At 45.4% G+C, this 13,099-nt stretch overlaps 1 protein-coding gene across 3 annotated transcripts in view; it reads right to left on the bottom strand.

Moving 5' to 3' along the window:
• Positions 1 to 13,099, bottom strand: part of unm_sa1614 (un-named sa1614) — a 319,542-nt gene that overhangs the window by 167,778 nt on the left and 138,665 nt on the right. For all 3 annotated transcript variants that reach the window (XM_038803728.1, XM_038803726.1, XM_038803727.1), the window contains 2 exons: positions 10,564 to 10,635; positions 9,763 to 9,812 (listed from right to left, as the gene is read on the bottom strand). In XM_038803728.1, the coding sequence (XP_038659656.1) occupies positions 9,763 to 9,812; positions 10,564 to 10,635 (122 nt within the window). The remainder of the gene's footprint in view (positions 1 to 9,762; positions 9,813 to 10,563; positions 10,636 to 13,099) is intronic.

The raw sequence follows: 13,099 nt of genomic DNA, 5'->3' as shown, positions 1-13,099 counted from the left end.
CATGTGCCAGAATCAAAACCCACCCACACCCTGTCAGGTACCGGGTAACATGGGAAGGGTGCCAAGGTATTGCTCCAGGGTACCGAGATAGGAGACTCCTGGATACCGGAGGACTAGTCAGGGGAAGATACCAGGATCCTAGTCAGGGGAAGGGTATTGACCCAGGGGAGACCCGCTGTGGTGGTGGTGGTGGTGGTGGTGGGTGGGGGGTGGGGGGTGGGGGGGGGGGGGGGGAAAGAGAGAGAGAGAAATTGACTCGGGGGGGATGTGGGGCTGACTCAAGGCAGTACTGGGTGTCGGACTTGGGGGTTTCCTCTGGTTATCTCCCACAGTCCAAACATGGACAGGTTAGGTGGACTGGCCACGCTACAATTGCCCCCCAGTGTTCAAAGGTGTGCAGATTAGGTGGGGTTACGGGGATAGCGCAGGGCAGTGGGCCGAGGTAGAGTGCTCTTTTCAGAGGGTCGGTGCAGACTTGATGGGCCAAATGGCCTCCTTCTGCACTGTAGTGATTTTATGGATTATATGGATACAAAGGAAAGGGAAGCCTGGGGCACAGGCTTCTTGGAAGGACCTCACAAAGGAAAGGGAAGCCTGGGGCACAGGCTTCTTGGAAGGGCCTCACAGAGGAAAGGGAAGCATGGGGCCTGTGCTTTTTGAAATTTTGTTCATGGGACATGGGCACCGGAGGCCTGGCCAGTACTTATTGCCCATCTCTAATTGTCCTTGAGGGGGCATTTAAGAGTCAACCAGATTGCTGTGAGTCTGGAGTCACATGTAGACCAGACCAGGCAAGGAGGGCAGATTTCCTTGCCGAAAGGACATGAAATGAAATGAAAAATGAAAATTGCTTATTGTCACGAGTAGACTTCAATGAAGTTACTGTGAAAAGCCCCTAGTCGCCACATTCCGGCGCCTGTCCGGGGAGGCTTGTACGGTTAACATTAGTTAACCAGATGGGTTTTTGTGACAATCAACAATAGTTTCGTGGTCATCATTAGACTTTTAATTCCAGATTTTTATTGAATTCAAATTTCACCATATGCAGTTCTGGGATTTGAACGTACGTCTTCTGAGCATTACTCAGGTTCTCTGATTTAATGGCCCAGTGACAACACCACTATGCTAAGGTGCATATTGACAAATGATCCCCGTACACCAGGACGAGTCCAAGGTCTTGGAGTGAAGCTTTGGACAATGTCTGCGCTTGAAATAAGATCTCAGGATGCAGGAGAGTGGTCAAAGCTGTGGTCACTCCACCCTGTGGTATGGCACAAGGGTGGTGTGGGGGTCTTGCCAAAGCAGAATGCGAAGTAAGAATTGGGCATTAATGTGGTGGCTTTGAGAAGCACCTTCAGATGATGAATAGACAAAGAGTGGTCCTTAGGAGACAAATGTTAACCGACAAGTCTCTCTCTTTGATACTGCAGTGAGGAGAACATATGAAACATGGTGCATGGTAATCTCACTGCCATTTCTCACTCATAGGCAGGAGAGAAGCAGAAGACATTAATGGAGGAACCTGGCTCACCAAAAGCAGGAGAAGGACCTTGTGCAGGATTTGGCACCCCAGCAACTTGGAGGACATCCACTACAGGTGTGGCTGTAGTGCTCAATTGTTACGCCAGTAGCTCCTTCCAGGGCTCCACAAGTGATCTCTGGAATATCGCAAGTCTCCACACAAAAGTGCACCCAGAAAGTTACAGATGCAATTTTGTCCATTCCGACCGGAATCAGGCAAGTCAAGATCCAAGGCAGATGGGCTTTGCACAAATCTCTGGCTTTCCACAGGTGCAGGGTGCCATTAACTGCACTCATGTGGAGCCTCAGATCTATGGGGCTTGAGTAGTGAACTATGTGAACCACAAAAGCTTCTACTCATATCCTCCAGGTGTGGGCTCAATTCCTAGGGAGTGCAAACGACTCTTACATTCTGAGTCACTCTCAGATCCCTGACATGTTTCAGGGTCCACAGAGGTTGCAGGCTTGGCTCCTTGGGGACAAAAGATACCCACTGATCAGGTTGCTAATTATGCCTGTGTGAAGGCCAAAGAATGCAGCTGAGATAAGATACAATGAGGCTCATGCTAAAACTTGCACTTTGCTGGAGCAGATCATAGGGATGTTGAAGATGAGGTTCCGGTGCCTGGACCAATCAGATGGAGCTATGCAGCACAATCCGCACAGGGCATCATGCACCTGGAGGAGCGGAATATTTCCTCTGATGAGGAGGATGTCAAAGAGGATGAGGCTGAGGAGTTCTCGAGGGAGAGGATGTCAGTCCTAAGGCAATGCCGATGTACAGGCGAGGCAGATGAGCTTGGGACACGCTCATTGCCACTAGATTCATGAAGAGTGATAAGGACATCCAGTGAGGGCATCTCACTATCTTCACATAGTTTCTGTGAGCATGTCTCTGCCATCTGATTGATGGCAGCACACACTCTCTGCGATAAGGCTCCTGCCATTGGGATACAGCGGATGCCCATCGTCCCTGCATTGCAAGAGGATGATGACAGGTTGCAGTGGGGGTGGTGCATAGATCCTCACAGAGCATAATTTCATGTGAGAGTACCTTTAAGAAATGGGCGTTTACCAAATAGCTGCAGTGATGTCAGAGTATGGGTGGAGCTGGGCTGTCAGTCTGCTTTTACTTTTATGTTTGAGCTGGCAGCTAGTGTTTGTTCAGTTTTGTTTTCAGAGTTGGAGCTGCATCCAGCCAAATACGGTGTAATTTTGATCTCTCTCTGCATGAAAAGAATGTCTTCAGATCATTTGCGAATTTAAAAGTGATAACTGCCCTCAGCAAAGAATTTCAACCTGCTATCTTTATTAAAGAGGGTATTTGTCTTATGGATGTTGCAAGGAAAGATTAAGGGTTACTTATAGAGTGCTGTATTCTTTGGGGGAAGTATTTGAGTTGATAGTTGCTAAGATGTTTACTGTGTGTTTATAAAATGTTAACTGCATTCATATAATAAACATTGTTTTGTTTTAAAAGTACTTTAGATCTCTGTTGCATCACACCTGTAGAGTAGGCCCTTGTGCTCCCCATATCCAAAATCTATTAAAAGTTGTGGGTCAGGTGAACTCCATGATACACTTTGGGGTTTCCTGAACCCTGGCCCATAATAGTATGTGAATGTCTGACTCCTGTCTGGATGATGGCAGCTAGCCTGCTCTCAATGAATAGGGTTGTATCATGGTGACAAAGCAGGGAAAGTTTCACCTCTCATGATCTTACAGCATTCTCCATGAGCTGTACACACATGAGGCTCAGTTGCAAAGGAAGCTAAGGCAAATGGGATAGGGGGGCCAACAACACCTCAAAAAGGACAGAGTGCTTACATGGACAATGAGTGAAATGAGTGACGCGAGCCCTGTACATTGTGGGAGACATTCCCCACAGGCATGACTGATGGGTTCAGTCACTGTGACGGTGCGCTATCAATCTGCTTGCAACCTTGCAGAAAGCACATGAAGGAAGCTCTGGACTGAGCACCCAGTCTTTTTCTTGTGCAGGAATCATGTTTCCAGGTCAGGACTACAAGAACACAACTCATCAGAATAAGGGGCCATAGAAAGGACGCAATTAGTGCGAGTTTATTTGCAGAGGTGGAATTTATATACAAGTGCTTAACACCTGTGCCCAGGTTGTGCAATTAGAGCTAATTAACCTTTCTAACCTACCTCTACAACTTGGTGCATCTCTGCTGGAACCCCCACAAGACCATGGGGATGACCTGATTAATCTCGTCCTGGGGCTTGTGGAATACGAGCTGCCCCGCTGAGGGACAGAGACCCCACAGGGGGGCTTGTTAATTTCACAACATAAAAGCCAGCTAAGAAAGGAACTGGCATCTTTGTATGGTTCCAGTTGGGACTAGTTATGCTCTTCTCCATTGTACGTTTTTACTTTGTACATGAAAATAAACTTTTTGGGACTCCTAGTGATCACTATAATCCCCAACATCCAAAGCGGAGTTGAAGGCAGCCTGCTGTCTGCCACACCCTATTGGTCTGTGATGACCTTAGCAGGCATCTTCTGAAGGGCCAAGACCGAAAGGGTTCCAGCCTGCTTTTGGAGACATGCTGAGTGGCAGTGTCACCCTGTTCGGCCTGTGTAGCTGAAGCTGAGGCTATCACAGGAAGAGGGTATTCAGATGGGCAGACACACCCAGAGTCATCGGAGTGGATGGCCCCAGGGTGTGCACGAGCTGAATCTCCTCCCTATGGGTGCCCGGAACCTCTGGCATCCTCCTTAGGAAGGAAGGGCAACTGGAGTGAGCTCAAGAAACCCCACTATCATCTGGCATTGGCAGTGTTGGCTCCCAGCAAGTGTCTGCACAATGGAATGCCAAGGAATGTCTCCTTGGTGACTGTCACCTGAGCTGTGTTGGCCTTGCTGTGTTGCATTGTCGATACAATCTCCTCAGACATAAGGCAGAGTGACTCCTCCATGCAGCCTTTTAATCTGAGGAGTGTGCCAGACATCCTTTCCTGATTTTTCCAAGTTTGTCTTTGAAACTCCAACAACCGAGGCATGTCCAAGTCTAGTGGCACGTCATCTGACTGGGACTCAACAGATTCCTAATCATCCAAGTGCCAGCACCCTGGGATGTCCCTACCTCTGTCTGTTGTGCCTCTGAGAGTGTGATATTCTCACCAGATTGTGACCCTGAATTTACTCTAGACCTAGATCCCACTGAGGTGTGTGGGTTTGCAATAGTGCAGGGTGTAGCACTGTGACTGTTCTTCCATTTTGGGGTCCGTAAATCCCTCCTTTGTGCTGCTATTATGTTGGAGTTGAGGACCGGGTTGGTGGACTCTCTAGGCTGCTTCCCACATGTGTCTGCAAAAGAAGTAAGAGTTCATTAGTGCATGGCAGGGGCCTTTAGAAACAGGAAACATGACTCACAGCATTGTTGACTGTTAGATGATGCAGCGCTAGACCCTCAGTTGGTTTACCACCACTGACCTCACCATTAGCACAGGAGCGGCCAAAGATGTGCAGGTTAGGTAGATTGGTATTATCAATGCGTGGGGCTACAAAGATAGGGCAAGGGAGTGGGCCTAAGTAGAGTGCTCTTTTGGAAGGTCAATACAGACTCGATGGGCCAAGTGACCTCCTTCTGCGCTGAAAGTAAGGACCTCCCTGGCTAGTTGGATGGCTCTGTCCTTGAAGTCTGTGTGGAACCTTGCATTCTGGCATCCCTCTACTTGGCTGGCATCTCTCCCTCTAGTTCTATGCCATATTCTCCTCCATGAAAACAGATGGAGAGTGTAAGGAGGACGTGGATGATCAGGGGCAGGTGATAAGGATGCCTACATGTGTGGATGGTGAGTGGGACCAGTGAGGTGATCAGGACATGCCCCACAGGGGAGTTGAAGATATGTGTGGGAGAGTGAGTGTTGGTGTCTGAGCGAGATCCCTATGGGTGTGTGAGTTGAGAGTAATGACAAGAGTGACTTACCCTGAGAACCGAGATCATCATGTATCCTCTTGTGATACTGAATGGCTATCCTTTTCTGCATGGCGTTGGTGCTCCCAACCGTTTCCACCACCTCCCATGCTGGGTTTGTGATCTAGCTGCTAGGTTTATGCCCTGATTCTGTTACGGAAGGCCTCAACAGCAATGGGAAGTCTCTATAGGGAGGCTTCAAATATTTCCAGGGCAGATTTCCTGGCAGCCTCACTTCCTGGTGACCTGTGGCTGGTGTGCATTGGGCAGCCTTTAAATGTGACACCCCGATGTTGCAACACTGAGGTAATGACGGGGTGGACGAATCAGAGACCATCCCGCCAATGATAAGGTGTGGAACCAATGATACAATGGGAAAGCCGCTGTTGCCATCGATGGGTTCAATGCTGTTTTCTTGCATGCCTTCAGCCTTTGCTGATTTCTACGAATATAGCACCCTATATCTATATTGGTTACAGCCAAAAATTAATCCTGCAGCGTACCTAAGTATTTCAATTTACTGAAACATAAAAGAGCAGCTGTAAATATAAAGTTTACTCTTGTGGCTATCAGCATTTGCATTAATGTCCTTGAGAGATCCTCAGTAATTACATGTCATTTCATTAATATTTCCATCTGTTGAATAAAGTGTGACCTTCTCATTTGGAAAATTAAACTTAGGATACTATAAAAATACAGAAGAAAATACTCTGCAGTCTGTCTGGCGATCCCAAGAATGAATACTTATTAATCACACACTTCTTCAAACATATAAAAATTCTAAGACAGACTTGGAGGATTAAATGGTGCTTTGATTTATATAAGTATATTTTATTTTGATATCGGCCCAAAGTCCGGGGAGAAGCTTGCTCAGGATTGCTGCACCAGACAAAACCAAATAGAAAACAATGCAGCCTCTTTCAAAAGCAAGAGCATATCAGAGTCAGAGTGAAAATGCAAGGAGGAACATCCTGAGGCAGCAACTTGTCTAATTCTCAATTGTTTGCAATGCCCTGTCCTATTTGCAACAGAACCTTCCAGCATTGATCAACCTAAGACATTGAAATACCCACCGGAATCCTGCCAAACACTCCAGATAATGAACATAGTTACCTTCACCTCAAAGGACGAACAATATATTTTCTTCCCATGATTGGCCAAACCACGTGAAACAGTGCTTAAGATACTTACGGTTTAATTTCACTTGCCTAAATTGGTCTCATGTGTATTATGATCCCATACCAGAACCCAACAGTAGCTAGGATTCTGGATATAAACCCCAATATTTTATTAACATTTTTTACTCTGTGAGAAAGAATATCTCGCTCCAGGAGTGATTGCACGAAGAAATAGGGATATGGTATATTAAAACAAACTTTATTACTAACACAGTATATGAATATCTTTACCATCACACCAGAAAATAACTTACAATTACCCCTCAAATAATTCTACTTAACGCAATGAATACAATACCCTTAACTGCTATCTTTACTCCCACTCAAACAACAAGGGGAAAAAATCTCAGCACAATTAAATACCACTGGCACTCAGGAATACTTTCTTTACAGAGATGTTCTTTGAGAAAGAGAGATGTTTTGACACTTATAAAAACAAGATCTGGCTCCAATAAAACCATGCAGAAACTCTGTTTGTATTTCTTCAGAAGCTGTTTTTTCACCTTTCCAACCACACTACTCTCCTGTCTGCAAACATATCTTTTAACTGAACTGCAGAGAGAAAACTGCTTGGCTTGTGGTCACAGCTTCATCTCGAACTGCACTGAACTGCTTTTCCTGAAAAATGTTGTTACCTTAGCTCCACCCAGTAATGACATCATCTTGCCAAGCTGAAATTTAATTAACTCCATAGGGAATCCCCATAATCAAAACAACATTCTATTAGCCCAAGCTTTTTAAAATGCTTTCATTGCACCCCTGGCTCCCAACCTTCAAACGAGGATTCACCCTCTTATACTTCAAACTAGGATTCACCCTATAATATATTAAAGTAGGATTCACCCTTTTACATATCAAACTAGGATTCACCCTACAACATATCAAACTAGGGTTCATTTGAAAACATGATTACTGCAATCATGCACATACTAACCCAGGTGTTTAACCCTTACTGCACCAAATGCCTACAATGCAATATATTTGAAATTCCTACAATCATTACATGAGGTACACAGGAACCAAGATCCAATTTGGGCTGAATTGAGTGGAGTTTGCTCTGTGCAAATTCTGATCAGTCTCAGCTGGCGGCCCAGTTGAAGGGAATTGCAAAGGCCGGTTGTTCATTACTTGTGTGAGCCCTTGAGGAGCCTTGGCTCCACAAATTCTAGTTAGTTGCTGCTCCAGGTACCCATTCTCACCAACACAAGGGGTTTCCTCCTCTCTGGGCCAAGCATGGGGAAGCCTATCAAATTTAAGTGTCATCTTGCACAATAGATTGTGAGCTTAATTTTTACAAATCTCCGCTGCAATCCTGCATATCAAATGTCAGTTCCGTTATTGTGATAATAGATTTTGTCAACTAAGGTTTAAATCGGATTGCAGCCAGTATTGTACAGAAGAGTGTCTAGTGAAAATATTGATCAGGTTTGTTCAAGTGGTATATATAATTACGGCATCATTCGAGAAGATCAAGACACAACATAGTGGCGACTAGGGGCTTTTCACAGTAACTTCATAGCCTATTTGTGACAATAAATATTTATTATTATTATAAGCTGATCCTCTTTTATGGCAGACAGGAAAAAAGAGACTTCCTTGAAAACCATAAGTCAACATTCATTGTACTTTGGTCTGAAAATCCATTTCTGGGGGAATTCTTCAAGGAATTAACATTGGGTTGGATTTTCCGATTTTGCGGCTATGTCCAGAGGAAGCATCTAGTCCAGGGGTGGGCAAACTTTTCCGTGCAAGGGCCACATTCAGAAATTCACAATTTCAAAGGGCCGCATAGTGTATTAAGTAAAATAATTAATATTTAAAATAGCCAAAATAAAAGGTCTTTAAAGAAAAAAAAACACATTTATTTGAAAAACAAAGTACCTCAGTAAGTAACAGAACAATGTCAATGAGAATGATGCATCTGACTGCAGTCATTTACCAGTTTGTTGAAATCAGGTGCCAAGTTGCTTGTGCTGATCCTTAACACTGACAGAAGCACAGCCTGGCCGAGTCAACGATAAAAACGCGTGTAGTGGGGTGGATGAGTGGGGCTGCCTTATTGGTCGGTTTAGTTGGGTGTGCGACCAATAGGAGTCCAGGTTACAAACAATAATAAGGCTTATTGTTTGTAACCTGGACTCCTATTGGTCGCACACCCAACTAAACCGACCAATGAGACAGCCCCACTCATCCACCCCACTACGCGCGTTTTTATGCGGCCCGCCAATGAGGTGCCCGGAATCATAACCGGCATTTTTGAAAAGCCGCTGGGGAAAAACGGCTTTTCCCCAGCGGCTTTTCAAAAATGCCAGTTATGATTCCGGGCACCTCATTGGTGGGCCGCATAAAAACCTTTGTCGGGCCGCGGGCCGTAGTTTGCCCACCCCTGATCTAGTCGTACGACCAAAACATTGGCGCCGCTCCCGCACCAATGCTCTGCCCGGTGGGGGGCTAGCAGCCGCGCCATGTAAAGCCTTACCTGCAGATACGGATACAGAATGGCCAGGTCCGTGACCGTGCATCAGCATGCGGCGGCCTGCGGCGGCTGCGTAGTACAACATGGCGCAGGCCACGCGCGGACCTGGTCTGCCAATAGTACCCCCCTTGCTAACCCCAGATAACCCCCCACTAGTCCCCCCAACCCCTGCTAATGGAACAGCACCACCCCGCCACCACCATCTGTGGGGGCGCTGGACACTGCCCGGAGCCACCACGCCAGGTTCACGAAAATTGAGAATCCCATCCCCTATCTTTACCAAAATGCTGCTACCGTTTTAGCAGGATTGGCAATTTCATTTTAATGCAGTGAGTTGTTATAATTTCAAATGCTCTGCCTAAAAGGAAAGTGGAAGAGGGCTCAATAATAAATTACAAAAGGGAATTGTGTATATAGAGATAATATAAATATATATAGATTTGCAGGGCTATGAGGAAAAGCTGGAAAGTGGACTAATTAGCTCTTTCAAAGAGCTGACATAGGCATGATGGGTTGAATGCTCTCCTGTTTTACATCATTCTATGATCAATGATAGTGCTTATCACAGAACAAAAGAGAGACAGAAAATATAATGCATTTCTAATCATTTAGAGCTTCATAATCTGATGGATGTTTGTAAACTCACGCTTTGCCTTCATAATCTTTCCAAGCTTTTTCAAAGGGCTTCTTTAAATCCTGCAAAAAAGTGGAAAAAGCAACAAAAAGCACTGAATAGAATTCATTCCCATTGCAATAACATGACTGGGATTGGATTATCTGAAATTCTTGTGTCAATATATTTAATGTTGTAGAATCTGGTGCTAAATAGTTAATAAGTCTATCCTTAAAATATTATACTACATATGTTACAAATTTCTCTTTGGCATCACCGTTTGATTCAGTCATGGCTGCAGCCTTACACTTTTTCTTTTATTTCTTCATGGGATGTGGGCATTATTGTCAAGGTCAGCATTTATTGCCATCCCTCAATTAAAAAGTGGTGACGAGCTGCCGCTTAAGTTGCTGCAGTCCGTGTGGTGAGCCTAGATAGGAGTTAACAAATACATTGGATTTGAGCCTAATCCTCGACCGTTAACTACACATAAACATTTGTCTGCAGGGAGTCAATCAATAGTTATGAAGAGTATGAAAACTGACTTATTTTCACTGTTCAGTTCAGGGTGCTTAGGCTGATTTAGTATCTCAATTGCTGCCTTGGCTGAATTCAGCAAATTCAGTCTGCACTAAAAGTTGAACTCTGGTCTGCATGGTTTAGTGCTGCAATAGATTTTTTTTTAAATGCTTCTACTTGCTTCTACATAAGTAATGACCTGCAACTACCGTTGGAAGAATTGCAAAACCAGGACATTACTCATCATTAACTGCTACATAACTGAGATCCCACTTAATGATTTTTTTTTTTAAAAAACAGTCAATGTTGCCTCACCCCCTTGACTCCTTTCAGTTCTCCTTTCAGCAGAGAGTTCAGGAAAAATACAATATGATTCACACTCTGTAACTGAAGGAGAAAAAATACAATCAGTATAGTGAAAGCATGGAACGATACTACAGAACAAATAAATGAAATAGACTAAGATAAAAGGCAGAGTGCAAGTGTAAATATGTTGAATGCAATTAATGTTCTCCTCTGATGGTCCACTAAGTTTATGAAATGTGTGTCTGAACAGAAGTCAAATCCCTCGTTTGCCACAATTTGGGGAGTCAAAGAAACCTTGAAGGGAGAATCTGACAGGGTTCTTGTGTACTGTAGACTATGGGAGGAATTTTTGTGAAAATTAACAGTGTAATTTCGGGTGCGAATGCCAGTGCGATTGGTGGGAAACGGATTGCGATTTTCCCACACTTAAAGCAATAAATGAACTCCCACGTGAAAACATCGAGCTGGAATCCACAGGCGTCTGATTTTCACAACCTGGGGTTAAATGATTCGTCTTCCAAAAGGGAGCGTGGCCAGTTTGATACTTCATTGCAGTTCTAAAGTAAACTTGTTTCAGTAGTTACAGTCGTAGTACTGTTGCATGCAATAGCGGCACGGTAGCACAGTGGTTAGCACTGTAGCTTCACAGCGCCAGGGACCTGGGTTCGATTGCTGGCTTGGGTCGCTGTCTGTGTGGAGTCTGCACGTTCTCCCTGTGTCTGCGTGGGTTTCTTCTGGCTGTGCCGGTTTCCTCCCACAAGTCTCAAATGATGTGCTTGTTAGATGAATTGGGCAATCTGAATTCTCCCTCAGTGTACCCAAATAGGCGCCGGAGTGTGGCAACTAGGGGCTTTTCACAGTAACTTAATTGCTATGTTAAAGCCTACTGGTAACACTAATATAGATTATTATTATTATTCTTTTGCAAACTTTGACAGTGAGTGCTGGCTGACATATTTGACTGCAAGGGTGATAGTCAAGCTCAATCTTGTCCTATTCATGCATCCAAATGTGCAAACTTGGCAATTTAGCATGACCAATCCACCTAACCTAATCTTTGGACTGTGGGAGGACACCAGAGCATCCGGAGGAAACCAACACAGACACAGGGAGAATGTGCAAACTCCACACATTCATGCAAGGCTGGAATTGACCCCGGATCTCCTGCGCTGTGAGGCAGTAGTGCTGACCACTGTGCCACAGTGCCATCCTAAGGGGCTGGCTGCATGTAACCCATAGAGAAAAGGCAAGACAGTAATGTTCTAGGTGGGGAGAAAGGCAATATGTGAGGTGCCGTTAACCTTTAAGTAAGACTTCATGCACTGGTGTATTAAATCTAAAGGCATGTCAGCAATAAGATCATGGGATGTCCAATCCTGAGTATCCACGGTGCCTATTAGTGGTGCCCTTCTCTGCCTTTGAGAGTTCTTACATTTGAGTCAGGTTTGCTCAACCAATCGGTCATCATCATTTATCTTTCACCACTCTCAGCTGTCCTTATTCTCCAAGTCAGGGATAGTGATTGAATCTTTAAGTGTCAAGCGTTGAAGGTTGGTTGCTGGGTATCAGGAGGGTGAGGCTAGTGTCTCACAGCAACAACCAACCGACTGTACTTGGGGATCAAAGAACCCTCAAGTTCACATGGGTGGCCATGTGCCATGATACATGTCGAAAATGGAAGTGAATAGCATAGGATGCCCCCCATTAAGACAAATGCCGCCCCCTAAGAACAAAGCCTCGGGGACTCAGCCCTCATCCGAACAACGTCGGGGCCATGCCCTTTGGCCAAGGGCCACTACGGCCAGGCAAGGCGTTTCTCCTGAACCACTGGAGGATGGCTCACAGAGGTGCTGCACCTAAGGCTGGAGAAGCCACAGGGACCAGGAACACCAGGTTAGCCACCAAGTGCGTCGCCCTGGTCGAGGGACGGGTCTGCCAAGAGCCAGGAGCTTCCATCTAGCACCCCAGGTGAAGATGAGTGCATGCAGTTGAATTGCATTGAGCTGCCCCCATCAAAATCACCATCCAGTTGAATGGTCACCCATCTGTAATGGAACTGGTCACAGGGGCTGCGGTCTCTAGGATAGGATAACAGACTTTCAAAAAGGTCAGGAGAGGTATCCAGCGTTTGAATTTGACGGACACTAAGGTGCAGTTGGCAACACACACGGGAGAACCGTTTGCCATTGTGGATACAACAATGACCCCAGTTGTCTACGGACAGCAGTCTGTCCGTTTTCCCTTAATAGTAGTATGGGGTCCCAGCCCGAGTCTACCATGTTTAGTTGTAGAGGCTATGTTTGGACTGGGAACGGATTTTCAGGATGAGCACTGCAGTATTATACAAGATTTTGAGGAAGTTCCCCGAGGTGTTGCAGGAGGGCCTGGGTAAGATCAAAGGTGCCATGGCCAAGATTCACATAGACCTTGAGGCCCAAACGAAGTACTTCAGGGCCCACCCAGTCCCTTTCACATTGCTGACAAAGGTACGGCATGAGCCAAATTGGTTGGAAAGCCTACGAATCCTCCGGCCACAATTTGGGGA

Source organism: Scyliorhinus canicula, chromosome 7 (genome assembly GCF_902713615.1).
Source record: "Scyliorhinus canicula chromosome 7, sScyCan1.1, whole genome shotgun sequence".
In the NCBI taxonomy this organism is placed as follows: Eukaryota; Metazoa; Chordata; class Chondrichthyes; order Carcharhiniformes; family Scyliorhinidae; genus Scyliorhinus; species Scyliorhinus canicula.
The sequence above is the reverse complement of the archived record's forward strand: the minus strand, read 5'-3'. Positions and strand labels throughout refer to the sequence as shown.